At 31.9% G+C, this 26674-nt stretch overlaps 5 protein-coding genes, 1 long non-coding RNA gene and 2 pseudogenes across 6 annotated transcripts in view; 3 read left to right on the forward strand and 5 right to left on the reverse strand.

The window, feature by feature from the left end:
• Nucleotides 1-2103: 2103 nt before the first annotated feature.
• On the reverse strand, nt 2104-3020 carry LOC102659410 (transcription initiation factor TFIID subunit 8-like; annotated as a pseudogene).
• Nucleotides 3021-4198: 1178 nt separating this feature from the next.
• Nucleotides 4199-8726, forward strand: LOC100780992 (uncharacterized). Its single transcript, XM_003540395.5, has 7 exons — nt 4199-4783; nt 6087-6164; nt 6510-6544; nt 6730-6785; nt 7529-7624; nt 7761-7839; nt 8496-8726. The coding sequence occupies exons 1-6, from the start codon at nt 4382-4384 to the stop codon at nt 7814-7816; spliced, it is 723 nt and encodes a 240-aa protein (XP_003540443.1). The 5' UTR covers nt 4199-4381; the 3' UTR covers nt 7817-7839; nt 8496-8726.
• Nucleotides 8727-10735: 2009 nt separating this feature from the next.
• LOC102664768 (uncharacterized) lies at nt 10736-12376 on the reverse strand. The gene is made up of 3 exons (XR_003263684.2): nt 12232-12376; nt 10985-11071; nt 10736-10878 (listed from the first exon to the last, which is right to left on the reverse strand). It is a non-coding gene; the product is annotated as an uncharacterized lncRNA (long non-coding RNA).
• A 669-nt stretch (nt 12377-13045) lies between these two features.
• Nucleotides 13046-15707, reverse strand: LOC100781533 (uncharacterized). The gene is made up of 2 exons (XM_014764777.2): nt 15671-15707; nt 13046-14201 (listed from the first exon to the last, which is right to left on the reverse strand). Exons 1-2 carry the CDS (start codon nt 15705-15707, stop codon nt 13408-13410), a joined length of 831 nt encoding a protein of 276 aa, XP_014620263.1. The 3' UTR covers nt 13046-13407.
• Nucleotides 15708-15710: 3 nt separating this feature from the next.
• LOC100803458 (uncharacterized) lies at nt 15711-17876 on the forward strand. The gene is made up of 2 exons (XM_006592836.3): nt 15711-15980; nt 16847-17876. Exons 1-2 carry the CDS (start codon nt 15755-15757, stop codon nt 17638-17640), a joined length of 1020 nt encoding a protein of 339 aa, XP_006592899.1. The 5' UTR covers nt 15711-15754; the 3' UTR covers nt 17641-17876.
• Nucleotides 17877-18712: 836 nt separating this feature from the next.
• On the reverse strand, nt 18713-19867 carry LOC102659547 (receptor-like protein kinase THESEUS 1). The gene has a single exon (XM_006593234.1). It carries the CDS (start codon nt 19865-19867, stop codon nt 18713-18715), a length of 1155 nt encoding a protein of 384 aa, XP_006593297.1.
• Nucleotides 19868-25377: 5510 nt separating this feature from the next.
• On the forward strand, nt 25378-26543 carry LOC102665174 (uncharacterized; annotated as a pseudogene).
• A 33-nt stretch (nt 26544-26576) lies between these two features.
• LOC100803996 (receptor-like protein kinase THESEUS 1) overlaps nt 26577-26674 on the reverse strand; it is a 4800-nt gene continuing 4702 nt past the window's right edge. The window contains 1 exon segment of the mRNA XM_041007255.1: nt 26577-26612. Coding sequence (XP_040863189.1) covers nt 26577-26612 — 36 coding nt within the window.

Below are 26674 nucleotides of genomic sequence, written 5' to 3' on the forward strand. Positions count from 1 at the left end.
TTTGAACACTGCGATCCTTCAACCATTTATTGAAATAAAAAAAAAATGAATATATTAGTCCACCTAATAACGAGTGGAATGGGATAAAACTGAAAACTTAGAAGTCACTTAATGGCCATGTGACATCCATTTGGCTCGCTTCTCTTGGCGTGTTCTGCGCTCTCTGATTTTATTTGCCTAAGTATATAGAAAAAAATGCCCATTTAGACTAATATTCTATTCAGTTAGCCAGTCTTAATCATTAGACTAATATTCTATTTTGATTGTTTTTATAACCAATGTTTAGGTATTGCTAATGAAGTTACTATAATGGGTTTCTGTCATTCCTCAATCTAATCATTTAACTAATTTATTTTAATAATAGCTGTAAAGAAAGATTAATTATTTTGGGCAATGTTTCTTTCTTCGCCTTTATTGTTCTGTTTGTTTTTTTATACTACTTTCTGTTTCTCTTGATCTAAATAGAATCAAGACACCATTTAATTTACAAACAACTAGTCCACGGCCAATATCCCCTACATGGATATTAAGTTTTTGATTTATAATTTTATATTATTGTAATTTTTCAATATATTTGTTTATTGTTTTTTAATGTGACAAAAATATATGTTAGTATATATGTATTTGAATGTGTGCATGCACATGTGAGTATATATTAGTGGTGGAATGGAAACAAAATCAACGTTTAATTGAAAAACTGGTAAACTGGTCAAGAGCTCAAATCAAATGAACCAGAAAACTGATATGAAAAGAAATTGGTCAAAGAACCAAATAACCGATAAAAAAAAAATTGGCACAAAAGCGTTCAATGCAACTCCATGAAAATACTTAACAAAAACATCATTTTATTTTTTTTAAGAAAAATGAAAATGAACCTAAAATATTTGTATTTTTTATTCCAAATGTAAACTTGCTATTGTTAATAAATTATTGTGCATTGTTAAAACTTAGACCTAAATACTACTATGGCATACTTTGATTTGAACTTCTAAGTGTACTTTAAAGTTAAGAACATATAAAATAACATTTTCAATTTTTAGTGTTATAAAATTATAAAATTACATTTCTTTAATATTATTTTGTGTATTATGTAATTGTTATTTTGTTAATATCGGTTTAAATACGATTTAACTACAAAAACTATATAACATTCAACCGATTGTCCAATTTAAAAAAGTTATTAATATTTATAGTGACCATTATTTTACAACAAGAAATGACCTAAAAAAAGTGTCTTGTGATCCACAGCCAAAGTTTAGGGACAGAACCAATATTAGCTAGTTGTAACATCATAGGCTTAATTGACAATACTTGATATAAATGAAATGCATCTAAAATTGTATCTGGCCTATCAGAAAATCGTATTGAAGTGTTGGTCAATTTATAATAGTATACATCATACATGCATCTCAAAGACATTATTGAGACTGTTTTTCTATAATAAGGTGCACTAACATAGTAACATGAACCTGTTTTTTTAGCTGCAGGAGCAGGACTGTTCAAGCTTCAAAGACTTGTGGATATCAAGATGTGTACAAGTGATGTGGGAAATGCTACAAAGAACAGAGAGCAGAGTTATAGAAAATCACCGTAAGCTTGAGCAATTGCCATTCTAAAGGATCTTTGTATGGTCCAACCATGGTGAAGTTTCATCAGAATCTGCAAACTTAACTTGAAACCAGATGCAAGCTTTAAGTTTACAAATAGAATTGCTACTGATGTATTGCAGTCTGCAACTAGCAAGCTACCATTCCTTTATCTTCCCATTGCCAGCATTGTGGAGGCATGATTCTTGGCTACTAAAACTAAATGCATGTCACTATGATAACAAAATCATGAGGTTTCTCTTTTACAACAGAAACTGTACTATCCTATAAGAGTAGTATGCAAATATGCTAACAATAGTTTGTCAAAAGTCACATCCAAGAGCTTTTGGGAAACAGCTACCGTTCCTCTAACAGCAAAACAAGTAGATTTCACTAGTCACTGACATTGAAACAACATTAAAATAATTAACTATGGTCACTGTTAGTAACAAGCAACAGAGTGTTTATTATCTGAAGTTTAGTCTGTATGACTAAGTAAAAAACATCATTTCATTTCCATAACAATCATGCTATCTTTTTTCATCTTCATTTTCCTCAACAATACAGTCATTCCGATACACTAGTTTCCTTCCTTTACAACCCCCATTCATCGTATTCACGTCGAATCCAATGTGCTTCTCCTCCTCCCCTCCAATTTAAAACTTCATTCTTTCTCTTCCCTTTGGCAATTCCATCCTTGTGTCTTTCTCTCTATTTCTCTTAATGTCATTGATCTGTAATAAGCCATTGTTTTCCTCCCTAGCAAGTGAATGTTTCCCACAGTTTCTCACCACATTTCCTCTCCTTTACCAAAACCTGATCACAGTTTTCCTTAGGAAAATGCGGGAGCAATCTTGGTATGTGAGTTTTCTCTTGCTTAAAGAAACACATTAACTTGAAAAACATTTCTGAATGGAATTGGCTTAGCAAATGGAACTTTATTAGAGAGGTTGACAAAATTCATAATATCTTTTAGAGCTGAAGACCTCAGCAAGTTAACTTTGTGCATCACTGAGCCACCAGGAAATCCTTGAGCAGAACACAGATCATGAATGCCATTGATGATGTCAAATAGGTTGGAGTTGGTACGATTGGAGGCATTAGCAAAAGAGGCAGCTGATCTCACAATGGTTTCCAGATATCTTGTGGAAACATTAGTTAAGGTTTTAAGAGCATTGCATTTGAAGGTTTTGAATCCAACTGATTGGCAAACCTGAGCAACCGCAATTTTGGCTACAGCAAATGAGAATTCTGAAGGAGTTTCTGCTACTTGAGCATCATTTACTCCTACTAGATCCCTCTTTTTGCTTTTTGCCCTTCGGGGTAGTTTTGATGTGGCTTTTGTGCTGCTATTGTTTTGCATAAATGGTTAAAAAGAGAAAGGTATAAGAACTCAGAACCTTACGAAAAACTCTGGAGCTAACTTGATACATGATGCATACTAGCTCCATTCCTGCCATCATATCAAGAAATAAAATCAATAAAATTTAATCAGGACTTGAACTTAGAAATGATGAAACATACTACATTTTATAGTTTCTACAAAAGGAAGAGTCAGTATACTTTTATCATATAGGTGCTCGTCAATTTTAATTTGATCATGCCATTGATGATTGAGATTCACAAGGTTGTAACTTGTAACAGGCAACTTCGATTTGAAAGCAGAAAAAGAAAAGGCAAAGTATGATCAATGTCTGAATCGAGAAACACCACAAAAATTAAATCCACACATTATAAAGGTAAGGAACCTCAATTATTACTTCCCCAGCCATGGATGATCCCTTGGCTTTGGAAAGTGATAGAAACTGCATTGATCAAAAAGAAAAGTAGAACCACAAACAGAAAATGTTAAGAAAACTCTGGAATGTAACCAAGTAACACAAGGAATAAATGTGACCGAGTAAAGCAAAGAGCATTCCAGCCTAAGGTATTGGATCATTCATATTATAGACAAAAAAATCAACAATTAACCCTTAGAAGTTTGAAAACTGGACAAGGTTGGACAAAATACGAGGAGGGCACAGAGATAACATAAAAATGTAACATTCAAAATTAATTTCAAATTCTCGTAATTTTGGTATGCAAACTCGGGGCTAATACCGCAAGAAACACCCTATACTCATGAATAGGGAAGGGAGGGATGGATTATGCTAGAAAAGGGTTGCTAGGAAGAACAAATTATCCATTCATAAAGAAGTTTAGGGGTAATGGCAATGGCAAAGTTATGCTCAAACAGCCAAACACAAAGCTTTGTGGGCTTGGATTAAGTGTGGAAAATTAATCAATAACAAAATTAGTTAAAATATAACATTTTAGCATGTATAATGTACCATGATAAAAATTTATTTTTATAACTAAAATTTATAATAAATACATATTTTTAAATGTATAAATTATATTATAATTAAAAGATTCTAATAAAAAAATATTTTTAAATATATAAATTATATTTTAAATTTATGATAAGTTAGAAAAATTTGAAATTTGAAATAACCATAAAATGAACTTAAAATTCAAACTATTAAAAATCATGAAAACATGTTTTAATTTCGTACGGATCTCTAGTATCCAAAGAAGATAATGTTGTTAGAGGGGTCACTTGAAGCTAACGTGGCAACGCATCTTCGGATTTGGAGAGAGAACTTGTGTAGGAAAATCCAACAGTGATACATCATACAACTCAACTTGGACTTGAGTCTTGAAACTGAACAATAATATCATCTACAAGGTTCCAATGCCATGTCTACACCTTTTCTAAGTCCATTATACTAGATTTCCTTTCTCTTAGGTTTCCCATGACCACACTCGTGCAATTCTCTATCAAATGTTCGAACTTGAAGCACAACTTCTTTCACCATGGCATATACAAGAGACCCACTTGCTCTTTCTCTCGGATAGAAACAAAGTTTGGTTCTTTTAACGGGAATAGCTTGAAACTGAGAGTAGGCAGGGAGAGCTTGTGCTTCTTGGGAGGTGCAGTGTTTAAAAATGGGGAAGAGAAGGGGTGCAAGAGGGAAAAGAGGGCGGTGTTGGTGAAGAATAATCAAGGGTTTGGCTTCAATGGAGGAGGTGGTGGTGGAAGAGATGATGGTGCCACTGCTAGGATTTTGGGAAACCTTGCTTTAGCTATTGGATTGACTTACCTTTCTATGACTGGACAACTTGGTTGGATTTTGGATGCTATTGTGTCCATTTGGGTATTGTTCAATATTCCCTCTCTTGGTTTGCTTTAATTGTGTCATATTTAGCTTAATCAGCATAATTTTATTGATATATTGGAAGTTCATATTAGTTCTGTATATGCTATATACTTCATTTCCATCTTGCTTTTTAGTTATCCAGCTTTCTGTGCTGAGTGGTTTAGTACTTTTAGTTTTAGTTGAGTCCACATTTAAGCTATTTCATTGATGGTTGGCACTCGGCCTTTTTTATGTAGTAGATGCTATTATGAAATTCATATGAGTAGGAGTAGCAACCTTAAGCTTGTGCCATAGTTCATCCTCTTGCTATCATCATGCAATATATGGATTTTTTTTGCTATATGAAATTCACTTAGTACACCACTTTAGAAGAAGAAAACAACAAGATAGAATAAAAGCGGATTCACAGAGGAACCAAATATGAGAGTACTTAATTAAATGTATAATTTATTATGGCAGAGTCTATCATTATCGAATAGGTTTTCCTAATAGAACCTTATTACACTTCTCAGTAGAATCTTCCACTCTCCTGGTGCTTCCCTATTACACCATTCTTCCCATCTTCTAATTGTAGTTTGTTATAAATCCTGTTTTAGTCTAACATATCCAAACAAAGGCAATAAAAAGATAGACTTCAGTGTGGCAGTTTCTTTGTTCTTTGTTTTTTGGATAGGCAATTGAATTAAAAACAGGTGAAGGATAATTTCCAATAACTTGTTAGGTGCACCGGCCTACTAAATAAAAACTCTATGCTTTTAGACTATTTGTGTTTTTTGTGGTCGGAATTGGCAGTTACCCTGGTAGAAGTGTTGCATGAGCAGATCAAACCTTGTTAAGTGTTTAGCTAGAAAAAAAGAATTAAATTTTCAGTCTGTGAAAAGCTTAAATAGGTTCTTATATTTGTGATTAGTCTTCTTGGTTATTATAACTTTGGACAGCAAAATGCTTAAAAAGGTTTCCACATCTAAGTCTAGGTTGACTGAGACAGACTTTGTGCTCCAATGCACGTCCAGACTACCTGTTCGGTGACGTGGGGATAATCTCTTGTTGCCTGCTTTTATTTCATTTCTTTAATTTCACATGTATAGAAAAAAAAAGCACCATTATTGTTAGTATTTCACAAAAAATAGTGTGATGTAAATTCTTCTTGTTGAATATAAATTATTTTTAAAAGAATTGTCCTTTCATTCCTTGGAGGCCATTAATGTCTTCCAATAAACTTGTTTCTCCTAAATTAGTACATGTAAATTGATCAACTGACTGATTTGATTTTTCTTCTCCTTTTCTTTTTCATTTGCAGCTCATTGCAGTGTTGATACCAATAGTAGGTCTTGGTGCTTTCCTCTTGTGGGCAGGACGAGACATAATGCAAGGCACTGTGAGGATTCTTCAAAATTTAACTCTGAAACTTCATGCTCTTTTAACTTATACTTTATAAATTGAGTTATATTGCATACAGTTGCTTTTACATACTTCAATGTTTAAGCATGAAGTCATTTTTCCCCAACTGACGAATTTGTATGTTTAAGAAAATTTAAGGAGAAAAGTTAAATGTTTTAGTTATCTTATATCAAACTAGCCTTTTTATTATTTTGATGTCAATTTCTTGATTTTATGCTATCCAGTTATTGTGAGTGCTGAGAGTATTGAGAAGTAGTTTATTCTAAGGTGACTAGTAAGTTGTAAACTGTACTGACTGGGTTTTTCTTCGTTGTATATGCAGTGTCCAAATTGTGGAAATGATTTTCAGGTTTTCAAGTAAGATTTGTTTGACACATATTGTTAAGCTAGTTATATTCTTGAAACTTTGGCTTTTAACTGTGCCAAATGACTTCATGTGATCCATGTAGCCGACCTCACCTAGTGAGATAAGGCTTTGTTGTTGTTGTTGTTGTAATTCAACTAACCACCTTTACTTTATAATGTCGAATTATCTGTTTCAGATCCTCTCTGAATGATGATTTGCAGCTATGCCCTTTTTGTGGTCAACCTTTTTCTGGTAAGAATGGATTATTTTGCTTGCATGTCTTTAAATTCTTCCAGTCGTGTTCTGTAAGTATTACACTGAACTGTTTCTAGCTTTGATTATAAAATTAACTGGAGCAAGTTTTATTATAGATTTTTTTAGTCAAGACTGTTAGCGACCATTCTACATATGTTGTGACTTTTTTATTCTTAAAAACATTTTTGGAACTTCCTTTGTCATATTCTGTATTTGTATTGGGTATCGGTACTTCACCTGCATCCATGCAACTTAGTTTTGATCTGACCTCCAAAGTACAATTTAGCTGCTTAACACTGACAATTGTGGATTTCTTCCCACTTTATTTTTCCTTTTGTCTTTAAACATGTCGAACCACATCTTGTGGTAACTTTGTCTTTTTAGCCCTTTGTTTTTGTCAAATGAAATTGAAAAATCTTCAGGTTGCAGCAGACTTGCCATCCTAAAATAAGATGAATGATTAGCCAGTGTTAGTGTTTCTAACTATAAACTGATATGTTGTTTTAGTTCATTATCTTTTAATGTTCTGATGGCTTTAATTTCCTGGAAGATAATGATGGTCTTTTCTGAGATAATCCTTTTGATTCATAGAGATGCCCACCACCTATTTTTATGATACTTAGTTTAATTTTCATGTGGTGTTCTGAAAGTGGTAAATTAGAATGCTTTATATCATTCACTGTCTTTATGAAAATCACAATGTGGACATTTCTCACTGTTGAAGTTTATTTTGATATCAGTTGTTGGCAATGAGTTTGTGAAAGACTCAGTGAAGTTTTCGAACCAATCTACAACATTTGGACAAGCATTCAATAATTTCACCCGTTCTAGAAATGGTAATCTTCACAAGGCGTATTTCCTTTAACAGTACATTGTGTTTAAATACTACTAACGATCTCCCTTATCTCCCCTCTCGTTATTATCCTTAATCTTTGTTGATGATGCTGGGTGCCGTTGTTTCTGTCATGGCAGAAAAAGATTCTGGTAAAGCAATTGATGTTGAAGCTGAAATTAAAGATGTAGACTGAGTCTTCACAGCTATAACATGTTGGTAAGTGCGAAGTAATTAGCAAATTTTGAGTCGAATACAGTTAATTAAGCCTATCAATCATGTATCATGATCTTTGTCATTCCTCCAACTTTCTGGCATATGTACCAGTTAAACCAACACTTTTACTGAATTGCAAATTGCCAGGCAATGCTTAACATTCACCTGAAGATAGAACACTTGGATGTTTCCTGTGCACGATTTCCACCTTTACAAAAACCTTTTAGGATGAGGAATAGTTTGATTTGATACGGATGCATTAGTTAATGACATGAAAAGATGCCTTAGTATTTAGAGTTTGTAAATGAAATTTCAGAATACTAGATAACTATATTTTTTCAGTGGTGGCACTGTGATTTGAATCTATGACCTCCTGTGGCTTAATAGTTATATGAACAAGGGAAAAACATTTTCCTGTAAAATCAGAGTTAAGAAGAGTCTGGAATGGTCACAATATGTCCATGCATTTTAGAAGGGCTAAAAATTAATTTTGATATTTTGCTAGAAATTTGCATATTTAACTACTTGGGTCCTAGTCATAGTTAAGCATGTCATATTATTCGGTAAATTTTATATTCTGGGTCTGTTTTGGTTCCAATAATTGTTTCTCTCTTTGGCTGCTAAATTTTACCTTTCTGAAATTCTCATTGCATTTTCAGGATGACTACACTGAACACCAATCTAATTAGGTTAAAGAACAGGCCGTGGCTTGCATTTTCCGTTGTATTGAAGACACAATGAATGACACACATTCAAGAGAGAATAGTGTGATGAGCAAAGTAACACATTCTAGAGAGGAGTGTGGTGAGCAGAGTAACATTGCAATTGTAATATAAGTTTTGACAGTAATGTTTCTCAGGTCACACCTCTATTATTTTGGTGTACCAAAATGCTGCTTCATTTTTTCCTTTCATTGTTACATAAAAAGCTTAGAAGGAAAAAAGATGCGTCATTTCAATGTCAGACTATAAATTGCTTAACTTAGGCTGTATTTTAACTAACAAAAACACTTAATTAACCGTTTATTAAAAAAATTCTTATCATATGAGGGTTTATTTCATGAATTTGATCATGAAATTTATTGAAATAAATTAAAATGAACTTATTTTGAACAGTTACCGGAAAAAAAAAACTATTGAAATTATAAGTTGAAAATATTCATTGGAGTCATATATTCTTAGGAGTCATAATTTATTTTTTTGAGTTCAAATAATCTCTATATATTCTTTTTCAAATACCCTTTAGTTATTTATACTTTTTTTTTAACTCTACTCGTTAACAATATTATTCCAAAAGAATTACTAAACTAGTCCTATGAATTACATTCTGCTTTGTATGTTTGGTAAGACTTTTGAGGTGTTTATAAATTCCTTTAACAAGCTTATAAGCTATTTGATTAAATTAAATTAGTTAGTTTATAAGTTTTTAATTTTTTTAGTTTTTAGCTTATAGTTTATAAGTTTTAGTTAGTTTATTGGTTAGCTTTATCAAATATAGTTGTAATCCTAACTTTTAAACAACTAGGTTTACCAAATATAGTCATAATCCTAACTTTTAAAGTAAAATAAACACCATGTAAAAGTTGTTCTTCCGTGTGCTTGTCTGATTCAGTTTGGATCAATTTGAAGATAATATCAATTTTGATTCAATCAAATAAAATTAAAAAATAAAATAAAAATGTGTTTAAATTAGATTAGATTATTTAGATTCTTATTTCATTTTTTTATTAACATTATTTGTAACATTACATTAAAACATCATTTTTTAAATAGTGTATTTTTCCTCTTTCTTTTGGTCTAGTTGTTTTGTGTATTTTCCTCAAAGAACTTACTAGCTTAATGATTAGTTTGCCTTTTCTATATCCCTTAAATAAATAATATTATAAGGAATTAAGTTTGCTTATTGATGATGATGAGATTTTGATATTTTAACACCTAAGCAACTTAAATGTTTCAAGCACCCACAGCAGTAATGAAATGTCATTAGTTCTTATGATCACTTTTATTAATTATAAGGAATTGTTACTTAATATTGCTTGCAAGCAAAATAAAACTAGGTTAAATTATTATTTTAATCTTTTAATTTATTTTTTAGATTTAATTTGTTCTTTTGTTCGATTCAATTTGATCCTTTAATTTTTTAAATCGATTCAATTTAATCTTCCGTTTATATGATAAGAAATCACATTTTAAGACAGTTCAAAATCACCACTAAGTAATTTTAAATCCTCACAGAATGCATATTTTCTAAAAAATAAATCAATTTTAAAATTTAAAGAATCAAAATGAAACTAAATAATAAATTAGAAGAAAAATAATAATCCATAAACTCTTATTTTTTAAAATTTAATTTAAGAACGTTATGGTACTTTATCATTTAATTTTAAAAAAATCCATATTATAAGAAAGAAACGTAAAAAAAAAGATAGGAGAAAAAAAAATCTTTTAAATTATATGATAAAATATGATAATATCCTTAAATTAAATTTTGGAAAATAAAATAATAAATGAATTTAGTCCAAAATTTTTGGTGTTAAATACTAATACACACTAACTAGGATGGACATTAGCATTTTCCATATATATATATATATATATATATATATATATATATATAATAGTAATATAGTAATAAAAAATGATTTGGTGGTTTTAAACGATTGAATTTGAGCACGCACCCCAGTTTACTCTTATGCCTACACTACATCTACAAGTCTACAAATTAATAAATAGTCATTTAGTAAATTCAGCTTAGTTTTATGATAAATTGACTGAACGATTCGGTTATAGTACCCACACTGGCTTTTATCCCACAAAACGCTTGAATTTATTACCATTTACCAGTGGCGATGTGCTAGAGAATACCATATATAACAGTGATATGTTTCTAAAAGGTGTGATTATTCCAAATCATATATTGCTACTAAAACTAGTCTCATTATTACAAACATAAAAATCACAACTAAAGAAAGCTGAAGTCAAGTAGGGCAACTTCTTGGCAGATGTTATAGCAAACTCAAGCCTTGTTTGATTCTCCAACTGTCTGCAGCAAGACATGGCAAACTTCAATTCGTGAGAAAGTTCCGGAGTGTAAGAAGCAGCCCAAAAATTCATACCAAACATTTTCCTATAGATGTTAACTTATGTACCTCTTCATTCTTACCCTTGCCTCTAGTGAAGAACTTATAACCGCTATAGAGGAGTACACCCTATCCAGTCAAGGAAACAATCACGAACTGCAACAACAGAAGGCTTGGTAAAATTTCAATGTTTTAGCATGACCAAATATCAGAGAAACATGTACAAGAAGCCATGAGGTGACCAAAATATTCACAAATGGCAGTGGCATTATTCAACTCAACCATCTATCTGCTTACCTAGTAGTTTCAATAGTAGATCAACTTTCTGACCCTGACTTGATATATACTAGTTTATGTGAGTGTGTCAGTATGACGAATTATATCACAAGTGTGTGTGCTTGCGTGCATGCTGTTCTTCAAGAGTTACTGAGGTAAATTCCCTTGAATTTCAATGTCAACATAAACTTGTACAGGGAGAATGGTTTCAATCACAGACTCAAAGGTCTTCCTCGGAAAACGATTAAGAAGTGGCAAATCTCTAAAGAAGATACTATTTCAGCACTATAATCTTGCCAATACGATAATGACTCGGTAGTCAGCATCAAAATGTGGTCAATCTGAATATCCTGAACTAGCATATGAGAAAGTTTCTAAAATCCTAAAGTGACTTAACATGTTCTTCTTTCCACTTCGATGGACTCATCGGGTCTTGCCAAAAGTTCACCTTTGGAGGTCCATGATGATCAGTAACATGTCAAACAAAGTAATATAGACAAGTGGTTCTTTAGTAAAGAGGGGGAGAAACCAAAAAATATTTCACTTCATTAATCACTCTCCACATGTAACAGTGGTTTACTTCAATCTAAACCAATTTTTAGCACATTAAGTTCCACAAACTAAGAAAACACATCACGCAAATTACCAATCAGTGATCTTTGCACTATCATAAGGCCATTCCATATAGCTATCATTGTATCACACATCAATAGTTCAACAACACAGCAAATTGTAAAAGGAAATTGTTATTTCCACAAACTATGCCTGCAGTACTTCGTATAATATTCCAAGAATATGAAATTATGCATTTTATTTTAGAATATCCCAACATAGCAAATTAGCAATGAATTTGGACACAAAAAGGTCTGCACTGCAAAAATTGCAACCTTCCAAATTCCAATGCCCATTTTACTTGGTAGAGCGTTAGATTCAAAGATTAGAACTTTTCAGCAATGAACTATCAATACGGAAAGCCCTTTTGCGGCAAGGAACGTAGAACAGAGCAGGCATGCATGATGGAAGAAGAGCGGGGAAATTACCAGCGGCGCCAGCCAAGCCGCGCCGATGGAGGAGTGAAGACGTTGTTTGTGATGAGAGCTGAACCATATTGGTGGCTCGGCGAGCCGCGACAGTCCACGCCGCCATGCTTCGGTGCTGAAGCTGAACTAAACGGATTAATGGAGATTGCAGTTGCCAGACGAATAGAAAATGCGACAAAGTTGCTATTTTTATGTACCAGAAGGATCGGTTCCCTTCCGGCAGTAAAAATTATTTTTAGTACAATACAACGTACGTCTAGCATGTTTTAATTTACCACATTAAATGCTTAATTACTTTTTTCTCTCTCACTATTTTGTTCAATTTCGTTCTTATTTTAAATAGGGGTTTAATAGATTTATTTTAGTTTTTTTAATGCACAGATTTATTTTAATATTATACTGTTTATTGTTATTACTACAAACTTTACATTATTTATTCATAATCATTAATTAACATTACAGTTAATTAAAAAATCTCACAAAAAACAGTTATTTCAAAAATCTTAAATTCTAAGTATCTAAATGTAATTTTATATGAAATAAATTTATAAAATTAATATAAGCAAATTCTTTTAATTTTATTAAAAATAAATTTATCAATTGATTTCATTAAATATTTATAATTTATAAATTAATTTCAAATTGTCATTAAAATATATTTTTTCTATTTTCAACTAATTTTTAACATTCAATTAATTATCTTATCAGTTATATACTTATATTTATCAAATATAATCTTAATTTCATTTATCTTTTACATATATACCTTAGTTAATATTCTTTAGAAAGAGAGAGACAGAAGAAAATCGGGATCCTTAGTTCGATGCTATTTATTTTTACAATTTGGTCATAGAGCTTGGGTTTGATCCGGCCAATAAAAAAAAAAAAAAAAAGAAGATGAAAATACATGTTAAATATTTAGAATGAAAGAACTGCATTAATACAGAAGCTCACATTACATTGAGCGACTGAGCTTAATTACAACAAATTAAGGTAAGTTTTTTCTGTTTTTTTGTTGAATTACAACAAAGGCAAACTAGTGTGCATAGAATCACACTTCCCAAAGGCGAGGTTTCAGATTTTTCACTTCAACCATGCATTAGATTATTGTTTCTTAACATACCCAACACAACATATATATAAATTAAGGATAAAAAAAAAAAAACACAACAGTTCTCATTTCCTGCAAACAATTCCCAACCCATATGAAAACTTGGTGCAATCAAGGGTGCCATATTCCATCACTTGTTGGGGAGTGGTCTCTTTCTCAGTTGAACTTCCCTGTGAGTACACACAAGAACCACAATGAGGAGAGAGCAATGAGTTAGTTCTGTACTTGTCTTCTCCACCAACAACAGGCATAGCCACACCAGGCTTTGCAGGGTTCTCAAAATCCAATCTATAAGTCCTTCCAAGCACACCATCAACTTTTTGGGACAAAGCAAAGAACCTGAACTGAACTTCCAAGTGAGCAAAACAGTCATCAGAGGGCACTTGGTAGTTGTGAATTCTGTCATCTTCTTTGGTTATTGGCACAACATTGACCAATATTTCAGCCACATCCTTCAGTGTAACCATGACACCGTTCTTGCTTGCCACTCTTTCCACCTTTATGTCCTTTTCTTCAGTGTACCAAGTGGAGAGAGAGCCTTCAGCTAGGGCTACTTGGTTCCCGTTATAGGTGAATTTGAAGTGGTCAAGTTCATCATTCCATTGGGGTGTCTTGGTGGCCTCAAGTGAGAAGGTTTTGGAGTTGAAGAGGATTCCAAGGGCTTGGATCCATGTGTAGTCTCGGCTTCTTCCTTCAGGCCTGTGTCCGATGAAGCGTGCATTCATCTGAAGGTTGGAATCGGAAACTAAGGTGAAGTGTTCGTTGGTTTTTCCGTGGAAGTAGAAGACTCTACCATCCCCACCAATGAAACGGGGATCATAGCATCCAGATCCTGGTGCATTGCAGTTTGGCTTGCGACCTAACAAGCAAAAAACGAATTGCGTGTATTGATTGTGTTCCCAGGAGTAAAACCTAATGATTCAATATCATTTTTTTTTTTTTTTATCTAGACCACGGTTATTATTATTTAGTTTGTTTAAATCGGATAGAATTATTATGAGATAAAAATTTTCTTTTAAATATTTAACACACTTATATATTTAAAATTTAAATTCAAGACCTAACTCTAATTAAACTAAAACAACTTCACACCAATTAAAGTAGTTGCCTGATGATATTTAAGACCATTATGTATATAATTTGGACTAATATTCATATATTATGATGCCAAATTTTCAATTTTAAAAAAAAATAGTTGGTAAATTTAATTAGTGTCATGCAGATATTAACAAAAACTATAAACATATTCAGGATTATATAATAATTTGGAAATGGATGAACACCCATTTGCTACTTTACACTTAAAGAGAGGCATATGAATGGTAAGGGATATGATATGATAGGAAATAGAGATAAAGATAAATGAATACTAATAAAATATTCTTTTAAAGAAGGGATGCTTATATATTATTACACCAATAATTTCTCTTATTCAGTTCCTCTAGGTGTTCACTTTAATTTAGTGTTGAGTTCGTAATTTTGTTATTTTAAATCAAATAATATAACGAGAATTTAGTTTTTAACTGAATCCATAATATACTTTTATAATTTATCATTACATATTTCATTAATATAAATGGCTAATGTTAAACATTAAAGTACAAACATTCATGGGGATTTACTATAAAATAATGAATCGAGCTGGGCGATTTTTTTGAAAATTAAAGATATCAAACAGTATTCCTCCCCTTGATTAGTTATTCACATACTAATAAGAGTTAGAAATAAATAAAAAACTTATTTTATCAAAAAACTTCATGTTTGGCAAGGGAGAGACAGTCACGTAAGTTTACAACAAAGTTGAAAGCGTTGACCTTTCACAGAAGCAACAATATACTAACATGTGTTATACTATCCAACCTCAAGTACATTGCAGTGGCATCTAAACAATATCACTCGTAACCCAAAGGTTCGGAGCGCCTAACGCGCCCCTGAGACACATCATATGGAAAAAAAATGCTAGACATTCTATGTCATATAACTTTTTTCATTGTCAAGATTCCAAACTTTAATGTAGCTCCTTACCTCATGCATAAGCATGTACCATACCAATAATTCATATCATGATTTTGATATCAATATAGCTAGTTATATATTTTATCACAGGTCCAACAACCAATTTTGCGGTTGAAGGCATCAGAAATCACCTCAATGTAATGTAATCTGCTATAAGAAGAAATAATAATTATATGAATCCTTATGTTTTCAATTAGCAGAACCCCACGTTCTTACTTTGAGTTTAGTTAACTTAGCTATAGATTATACTTCAAATTTGCAAAAGTCACCTTCATAATATAGAAGCATCCCTGAAGCTACATCTATAAATACCCGGGGAAGATATAGTTGCTGCATCAATTGTCTCCATCTCTCTGTGTGTTTACTATATTTCACAAACACACAGATTATTGAAGAATGGAGATCACAAAAAGAAGTTCCCTCCTGATATTCTTCCTAGTGTTTGTCTCAAGCTTGATCCATGCCAAGGCATATCAAAACCTATACTGCGGCAGAGGAACCCGATGCTATGGAAAGCACATCACATGTCCTGCTGAATGCCCCGACAGTGAAACAAACAATCCTAAGACTAAGGTTTGCCAAATCGATTGCAACAAACCTATTTGCAAGGCAGTCTGCAGAAGTAAGATAAACCTTTCTCTTACTCTTATATATGCTTGTTGAATTAATATTATATAGGCCTCAAATACTTGTTAATGCTTTTTATCTTTATTTTATAGTAAATCCCCATGAATGTTTGTACTTTAATGTTTAACATTAGCCATTAATATTAATGGAATATGTAATGATAAATTATAAAAGTATATTATGAATTCAGTTAAAAACTAAATTCTCGTTATATTATTTGATTTAAAATAACAAAATTATGAACTCAACACTAAATTAAAGTGAACACCTAGAAGAACTGAATAAGAGAAATTATTGGTGTAATAATATATAAGCATCCCTTCTTTAAAAGAATATTATTAGTATTCATTTATTTTTATCTCTCATTTCCTATCATATCATATCCCTTACCATTCATATGCCTCTCTTTGCCTCTCTTTAAGTGTAAAGTAGCAAATGGGTGTTCATCCATTTCCAAATTATTATATAATCCTGAATATGTTTATAGTTTTTGTTAATATCTGCATGACAACTAATTAAATTTACCAACTATTTTTTTTTAAATTGTAAATTTGGCAACATATTATATGAATATTAGTCCAAATTATATACATAATGGTCTTAAATATCATCAAGCAAGTGCTTTAATTGGTGTGGAGTTGTTTTAGTTAAATTAAAGTTAGATCTTGAATTTAAATTTTAAATACATATCTGTGTTAAATACTTATAAGAAAATTTTAACTCACAATAATTCTATCCGATTTAAACACACTAAATAATAATAACCGTGGTCTAGATAAAAAAAAAAAAAATGATATTGAATCATAAGATTTTACTCCTGGGAACACAATCAATACACGCAATTCGTTTTTTGCTTGTTAGGTCGCAAGCCAAACTGCAATGCACCAGGATCAGGATGCTACGATCCCCGTTTCATTGGTGGGGATGGTAGAGTCTTCTACTTCCACGGAAAAACCAACGAACACTTCACCTTAGTTTCCGATTCCAACCTTCAGATGAATGCGCGCTTCATCGGACACAGGCCTGAAGGAAGAAGCCGTGACTACACATGGATCCAAGCCCTTGGAATCCTCTTCAACTCCAAAACCTTCTCACTTGAGGCCACCAAGACACCCCAATGGAATGATGAACTTGACCACTTCAAATTCACATATAACGGGAACCAAGTAGCCCTAGCTGAAGGTTCTCTCTCCACTTGGTACACTGAAGAAAGAGACATAAAGGTGGAGAGAGTGGCAAGCAAGAACAGTGTCATGGTTACACTGAAGGATGTGGCTGAAATATTGGTCAATGTTGTGCCAATAACCAAAGAAGATGACAGAATTCACAACTACCAAGTGCCCTCTGATGACTGTTTTGCTCACTTGGAAGTTCAGTTCAGGTTTTTTGCTTTGTCCCAAAAAGTTGATGGTGTGCTTGGAAGGACTTATAGATTGGATTTTGAGAACCCTGCAAAACCTGGTGTGGCTATGCCTGTTGTTGGTGGAGAAGACAAGTACAGAACTAACTCATTGCTCTCTCCTCATTGTGGTTCTTGTGTGTTCTCACAGGGAAGTTCAACTGAGAAAGAGACCACTCCCCAACAAGTGATGGAATATGGCACCCTTGATTGCACCAAGTTTTCATATGGGTTGGGAATTGTTTGCAGGAAATGAGAACTGTTGTGTTTTTTTTTTTATCCTTAATTTATATATATGTTGTGTTGGGTATGTTAAGAAACAATAATCTAATGCGTAGTTGAGGTGAAAAATCTGAAACCTCGCCTTTGGGAAGTGCGATTCTATGCACACTAGTTGAACTTGTCGTATGCTCAGTTGCACATTGTAATGTAAACTCTTGTACTAATGCAGTACTTAACTGCTATGAATTTAAAAATGTTGTGTTTTGTAGTTTAAATGATTTGCTATTCTACCCAACTTATATACAAGTTTCATACTACTTTTGATATTCAACTCCGAATAAAATTAAAGTTTTACTTTGGTAATATGTGCTAATCTTTAATACAAATATTTATTATATTATATGCAGATTATGTAAAGCTTCAATTTTAATTGAATAACATTATTAAAAATAATTAAATTTTACAGAGAAATGATAGTAATATTCTATTGGACATGCACTTCTTTTCTAACATTCTTTTAGTAATTGATGATTGAAATTTATTCAAAGTCATCTAGGAGAGAAAATAATTAAATGAAAAGTAAAATTTATTGAAATTGATAGATTTTTAATCAATTTTTGTCAATTACAAGAATGTTAAAAAGAAAATGTTACATAAAATGATGCTAGCATTCCCATTATACTAAAAATGATCCTTTTATGTTAGGTTATTTTTCTTTTGGAAAGAAATTTCATTTTTAATCTTTAATTTAAAATCTGTTCATTTTTTTTTTACTATTAATCACTGTTACAAAACAGTTAAGGATAATGTCATGTTGATGTTATTATGTTTCACATTAGCAAAAAATAACATCGTGATAATATTATCACATGATAATATTATCAATATCAATCATCATGTTAGCAGTAATGTCAAAGAGCTAAAAAAACTGACTAATAATAAAAAAAAATATAGACTTAAAAAATGACATATTTATACATACAAAGAAATATTTAAACATTTTAAGTATGTCTACTGTGCAACTAGGAGAACTCTAAACCAAGTTCTGTTTAACCTTAGTGTACCGAAACATTGATTTGGTCATTACTTGCTGACCTGACGGTGATTCAAAGACTACTTGGTAACACGGCAACTAGCTCACTTTCACTTCTGACATTATCTTGCATTTCACAATTTAAAAATGAATTTTCCTCGTCAGCTATGTTGCTGAGTTCAAGGTGCAAAGCATCTTCCAAACAACACAAGACAAAACCAATTGGTGGTCTATTGATCCTATTCTCAGCCAGGCACCTTTTAGCCACCTCCCAAACCTTGTTAAGAGAAGAAACTCTCGCTTTGCCAACTATATTTGGGTCCATGATCTGATGTAACTGACCCTTTACTTCAGAATTCATTGCCCATGTTGCTACATTAATTTTCTCTGTGGGAAGACCATGGTCTAAAGCAGGCCTACCAGAGATTACTTCTATTAGAACCACCCCAAATGAGTACACATCTGATTTCTCAGTTAGATGGCTTGTTCTGAAGTACTCAGGATCTATGTAACCAAAAGTGCCCTTCACACTAGTGACCACAAGGCTCTCATCAAGAGAAGACCCTTTCTTTGATATACCAAAATCTGCTACTTTGGCCACAAAATTCTCGTCCAGGAGAATGTTGGCAGTTTTCACATCTCTATGGATTATGCCTTCAACTGAACTAGTGTGGAGATAGTGAAGCCCTTTAGCAGCCCCAATGCAAATTTCAAGTCGTTGCTTCCAAGAGAGTGGTGACTCACATTGTTCATAGAACCATTTGCTTAAGGGTCCATTGGCCATGTATTCATACACAAGAATCATTTCCTCCCCTTCATGGCAATAGCCAACAAGAGACACGATGTGAGGGTGTTGGAGTTTGGATAACAATTGAATCTCGTTTTGGAATTCGGATAAGCCTTGTGTTGATAGAGGGGTGGCTCTTTTAACTGCTACTTTTGTCCCATTTTCAAGTTTTCCCTTGTAGACATTCCCAAACCCACCAATGCCAAGAAGAAAATCCTCTTGAAAGTTGTTGGTTGCTTCTTGGACCTCTTGGAATGTGAACACTCTACAAGTAACAGAGCTATTTGATGGCTTGTCATTGTGATATGTTCCCTTGGACCTGCGAGCTACCAAGCAATAACAAAGTGAACCAAATAACACTAACAAGATGGAGACAGCAATAACAAATAGAACTGTGCTAGTGGAGCCATGGCTTGGAATGGAAGGTAATTCAAATGCCATCAACAAATGCAACTGAATTTTTGAAAGGAACAAAGGTGAGGGTCAATGAATCTTTGCATTTACATTAATGTCATGCTCCTTGAACATATAGATTGGCATTAATATGGCTCACAAAGCTGAAGTTGATTAGTAGAACAAAGTTGAGTCAAAACAGTTATTGAGGTAGGAAGTGGACGTAATAGAGTCCGATTTTGTTTGATATCAAACTTGTAAGAAGCTAAGCTTGTGAAGATTGGAGCAGATTGGAGATAAAGTAATAGAATTGAAGTTTATAACAAAAGAATCGTTAGTTTTCAAACGTAATGATGAATGTCGTGAATCAGGCATAGAAAGTTCGACCTGCAAAGGCAATATGTTTTTGTGAGTCACAAGCAATCAAGTAATAGCATATTGGCACATTAACAGAATGTCAAAGGGTAGTAGAGTTAACCATTTCTTTGAGTCCATATTCTCTGATCTCTAGCACTTTTCACATGTTGTAGAAAAATGTGAAGTACCACGAACAATCATCAACTTTTTTTGGTGTACAAACTATATAGTATGTCCACATTGAAATTTCTACGTAATTAATATCACAAAACAAGAAGGCAGGGGTATTATTGGCATACATGATTACATCATTGAACCCGAAAAACCAGACCAAATATCTACAGCTGATAGAATCTGACAATTTAGCAAATTTAATTATAGAATAGTAAGATTAGTAGTCACAATTCTACACCTATAACTTTCATTTTATTTTTCTTAAAATTGAATCAAATCTACGCGTTTACATTCTTACCGACTCATATTATGCCAGGTTTTATAATAGTAAATCAAACTTTATCGACAACATTGAGTTATCAAAGTATTTATGTAGAATATGACATGGCATCCGATTGTCGGTATACTAGGAACAAGATTTTAAATCTAGTGAACTCGTATCGTTAATGGAGACATGCTGGTTGTATTTATAGGATACAGATGGGTGTGCAAGAAAATCAAACCGGAACGAAGTGATCCAAAACAGAATCGAATCCTTTTGAAAAGAAAAAAAAAACTGTTCTGTTGCTTCAATCCAATTCAATTTTTTGGATAATCCAATTCATATATGGGTAAGAAAATGGATAACCGAATTGAACCAAACCAAATTGAACCTAAAGTAAATTATTTCAGAAAAAAATTGAACCAATTCATATAAAGTCAGTTTTATAAAACGGATTGAATTGAATATTTTAAATATCCAAATTTCGCACAATTCTAATTAAGATGAAATTTAGGAGATTTTTGGATAGAATCCTTCAGAATTATTTTTTCTATACAGTACTAATAATCTTTCTAGTTATTAGAATATATGAGTTTTTAATGAGGATGTGTTTTTAGTGTAAAAAAAATTATATGGTCAATTAATTATAATCATTTTTAATTGATTAGATAATAATATTTTCCTTATTTGTTTACATTTCTAAAGTGTTTTTTTTCAGAGAAAATAGTTCATATGATCATCCAATTATAAATTATTATACACAACAAGTTTATTAATTTTTACAACAATTATTTTAAAAAGTGTATATATCATATTTTTTTTATTGGTTAATAGTGTAATTTTTTTTACATTAACACAGTTCATAAAAATAAAATATTTTTATATTTAATACTTTATTTATAAAATATTAGGAGGATATAACATTAATTATTCTTTAAGATAATGTTTCATTTGCATAAATCCATCTTTGGTTGACATGAAATTTCCTTATAAAATTAATTAATTTTATTTTTATTTCTTTTAATTTAGATTATAAATGTTTTCTTCAATAAATCAAATTTAGTCCATGTGTCAATTATATTTATATAAAACTTTTAAATTCCCTTATTTTTATATAAGTATTTAAGTTTTTGTGATGAATTTATGATATGAAATAATTTTAAAAGTTAACTCTAACAAATTTTTGCATCATTCCTTATTTCGAAATTTTTAAAATGATTTCATATCATAAATTCATCACAAAACCTTAAAATTTATATAAAAATAAGAAAACTTACAAGATTTAGATAAAATAAAAGATGAAATTACAATAACACATCTTGTGTTTTATTCGAATTACACAAGAACTTTCTCTGTTTGAAACTATTTATGTGACACCCTCTCATGTAACAATGTTAAGTTAAGTTTGGGACTTTGGCTTTTAGGAACATCAACTGGTAGGGGAGTGAGCAAATGAAGAAAAATATAAAGGAAAAGGAAGTTGGTGTTAGCCGTGTGGTTAGGGAAGGTTACACTAGGGAAGAGAAATTAGAGGAAGATAACAGTTTGGTAGGGAGGGAGATGATGAGGGTATTTTGGAGAAAAAAAATTACTAATGAATAACCCAACAATTTTTTAGAGCTTAATTTTCATACATTGTTTATATAAAGAAATTTATGTGTCATTTAATTAAAAATTATTTCAATATGACTTTAAATTAATTATTATAAAAAAAAAAGGGACAGCACATGCCCTTGGATCACGGTCTACATCAGAACGGATTTCGGAGGAAAACTCCTCAAACCACAAAATCTAAAGTAGCAAAAATCATCTTTATCATACAAATTAATTTGTAATTATAAAACAATATAAAAATCTTTACACTATCGATACATTTTAATTAAATTCAATATGATAAAATTGAAAAATCTTGTAGAATGTAAGATTAGGATGTGAATAACAAAAATTAAGATTTATTTTGATGAAATTTAATGTTATGATAATAACTAGTAAGTTTTGAGTAAAAGAAAGTTTAAATAATTTAATCAATTTAATTTATGATTTTAGTAGAAGAAAAATGATAAAGAAGATAAATTTATTAATGTTAAAATAATAATTAACTAAAATGTTGGCCCAACTTTTATTAAATCTAATTATCCATTATTAGATCACAACCCCACTCCACCAACTATGTCCGACTCGATGGACTCTTGGCATACTTGAGTAATTTTTATTTTTTTTGTTATAATCATCCAATTCATTAAGAAAAAAAGATTTTAACTAATTCAAAGTTCGACTAAAAAATAAATAAAGTATGAAAAAAAAAATTTCTCGTCAAAGATGAAATTTATATACTATCCAAACTACAACACAATTCTCTTGGCGGGTTCAGGTATAAGAAATTAGACCCAATATATTTAACGGCAAGCTCAAGTTATACTTTAGGTCATCCCAACTCAACCTAATGAAATATATTATGTTAAAAATAAATTTTAAGCAATTATGTTTTAATAATACAACTTAATAACTTAACAAATAATGTTTTTTCTAACATAATATTATATTTATTTTGATATCATTTACCTTAAAATACATATTTTAAAATATACCTTAATCTAGTTGTATATTCTAATTCTACTATTTAATTATATATAATATGAAGATTAATATATTATGCCAAGAGTCAAGTTGGTCATTTCTTGTCCCAAATGTTACCTTATCTTTATCGAGTCAAGTTGGTCTAATTAATATGAAATTTCAGACCCGGTAAGGACACAAGTTACCACGAACACCCACCTCGAGAATCTTCTTAACAATGCACAAGGCTTGTATAGATGTCAGGCACTAGATCATGACCTGATATTGTTTGTAAGAAGCACTCGCGAATCTAACAATTTGGTTCAAGCTAGGGTTTCAATCACACAAGAAACACCATCCATCCTAAATCAGGGATAGACTTTTAACTTATAAGTCTAACGAGTAAAATGTACACTCTCTCTAATTCTATATACTTTACCATGGTTATTTCTCACTACACGTATTGTCTACTTTCCACAGGAAAAAAAGTCTGCATAGGAAATATATGAAATTATAAATAAATATATAAAACAGTCTTTCGTGGAAATATTCTCTTTTATTTATGCATTGCAGGTTGTAAATCTTTTTAAGTGACCACACTAGAACTAATAGAGCTCTAACATTCAACCACGACTATTTCTCATCTCTGATAATGTTGAACCAGCATAATCTAAATTAAAGATTAAAAAATATACAGTTAAACTTGTAAAGTTTCAATGACAAGCCTATAATTCTTATTAATACTAGTTTTCAATAACAGCTGGCAGTATTTGATGCGCCATATTGACCAAAGTAAATGAAAAGTACTTCGTCTTAAAAGCACCAGCAAGGGACAGCAGATTTACAACCTGCAATGCATAAATAAAAGAGAATATTTCCACAAAAGACTTCTTTATATATTTCCTATGCAGACTTTTTTTCCTGTGCAAAGTAGACAATACGTGGTGTGATATAACATCGATATTTATATTATAATTCTTATTTTGGTGTCGTTGTTAATTGTTAATGCTTCCTATCCATTACTCAATCAAGGTCTGATCAGTAAGTCCTAGCACGAGTGTGACAACTTTGTAGAATTGAACAGCTTCTTGCAACATTCGTATTGTTTTCGAAGGCTCAATTAGTTTTTCTATTAGATGAATTGGAAAATTGTCTTACTTACAAATTCTGAATCTTTTTGGGCTGGACACTAAAGTATACTCTATTTTTTTGTAATGATAAAAAAATACTCTAATTTTTGTTTTGTCTACAACTATAAAACTATTCTCCAAACTTGAAAATAAGCTATTTTATTTTTTTGGATGAACACAAGTCAAAATGGTTGATGAGACGGGGACAACATGGAAATTGGATCTTGGAAGCAGGAAAACAGCCCAACTGTACCTAGATTTTGGGCCAATCCATTATTTATTTTCCTTATATACTGAAAATTTAGTTCAATATTTTCGAAATGATCAATTTATGAATAAATGTATAAATATTACATAAATTTGTCCAACCTTTAAATATATATTAACAATTGATTCTTAAAATATGACACTTAATGTCAGAATCATCCCGAAACTATACTACTTACTAACAAATCAATCGACAATATACATTACTTATAATAGAGTTGGACTAATTTCTCTCAAAAATTCGTAACAAGTTTCATATACATAAATCCCATGACCACAAGCAGAATAATCACAACCCCGTACGTCCATTCAAACCAATACACATTGGTTTACATCACTTGAGTTTGATTACATGAATCCATTGATCACAAGACATCAACAATCTCATCGTAAAAGTTTACTATCATTGTTTTTTTTTTTTCCGTTAAAAAAATAGGAGTTTCCAAACACTAAACTTTTTTATTACAAGCACACACACGCAATAAGCCATGTCTTGGCAACTTGTCAATAAAGCCCTCTCAATATAAGCTTCTCGTGAAGATTATTGTCATTGGCTGGAAATCATAAGGTCAACTACCATTTGCTCTTAATTACTTTAATGTAGTCTAGTTTGGACAATTTAAAAGATGCCAAAAAGAATTCAAGGACTCATCCCAGTCACGTTGGTGGAATTGAGCTACACAACGAAGTGTTTACCAAATGTTAAAAGTAGTACAAAAATGACCACTTGCTAAATTTTCTATTAGCAATTAGCATAGTGAGCATGTAAGGTGAGACCACATTGATCTCCCTATCTATCAAAGACGAAAGTCATGGCTGTCTCAAGAAGCAATGGCTTAATATTTGTCATGTTTTTTGCAATCTTTGTAATGCATATTAATGCAGAAACTCAAACCTGCACCAACCGTAGGAGTCCATGTTTTCTCAAGAAAATACAATGCGCTGCTGAATGTCCTTCAAAGTCACCAACTAACCTAAAAGCCAAAGTCTGCTATCCCTTATGCAACACTCAATGCAAAAGTAAGATCATTTTTATGTGTTGTGACATGACTTCAGATATCATAAACTGCATGTTCTTTATGTCAAAATTCTTGAATCGGGACATTCTTTTGGTTACCATGCTGTGTAATTATAACTACAACATGTCTTCATTCTATATTTGATAATAACAGATTGTAACCAAACTGCAATGGCCCTGGATCTGCATGCTTGGACCCCCACTTTGTTGGTGCAGATGGTATTGTTTTCTACTTCCATGGAAGGCACGACAAGCATTTCAGCTTAGTATCTGATGCCAACCCCCAAATCAATGCTCGTTTTATTGGCCTTAGGCCAGGAGGGAGATCAAGGGATTATACTTAGATTCAAGCATTGGGAATCCTCTTTGATTGCCACACTTTTCTATTGAGGACACCCCATCAGCAATTTGGGATGAAGAAGTTGACCATTTGAAGCTCTCTTAAAAGGGAGAGGAACTTGTCAACCAAGAAGGTTACCTCTCTACATGGCAATGCAAGGAAAACAAACTTAAGTAGAGAGAACATCAAGCAAGAACAGCATTATGGCTACCCTCCCAGAAGTTGTGGAGATATATGTCAAATGTTGTGCCTGTCACTAAGGAGGACAGTAGAATAACACAACTATCAAATCCCTGATAATAATTGTTTCGTGCACTAGGAGGTGCTGTTCAAATTCTATGGTTTATCTTCGAGAGTTGAAGGAGTTCTTGGCAGGACTTATCAGCCAGATTTTCAGAATCCAGCAAAGCCAGGTGTGGCAATGCTAGTGGTAAGAGGGGAAGATAAATATAGAACCACATTACTTATTTCATCCGCAGAAAATATCACATGAAATATCTCATCAATAGGAGAACAAATGTACTGATCTAGTTAAACTAAAAAACATGCTTTTGTCTTCAGGATTCATTTTCTTTGCTTCTACATCAATATAGAGAAAATTAATTATCTCCTTATGTCAATTATCCAATAATATATTAGATCTTAAGATCTTCTCAAATTTTCGTCATATCATTGTGGGGTGTAGATGACTACAAATAATATCTTCAAAAGTTATTGCAGACATTTAAGGACAGTTTGGTTACGAAGGTCT

This window comes from Glycine max, chromosome 12 (assembly GCF_000004515.6).
Source record: "Glycine max cultivar Williams 82 chromosome 12, Glycine_max_v4.0, whole genome shotgun sequence".
NCBI classification, from domain to species: Eukaryota; Viridiplantae; Streptophyta; class Magnoliopsida; order Fabales; family Fabaceae; genus Glycine; species Glycine max.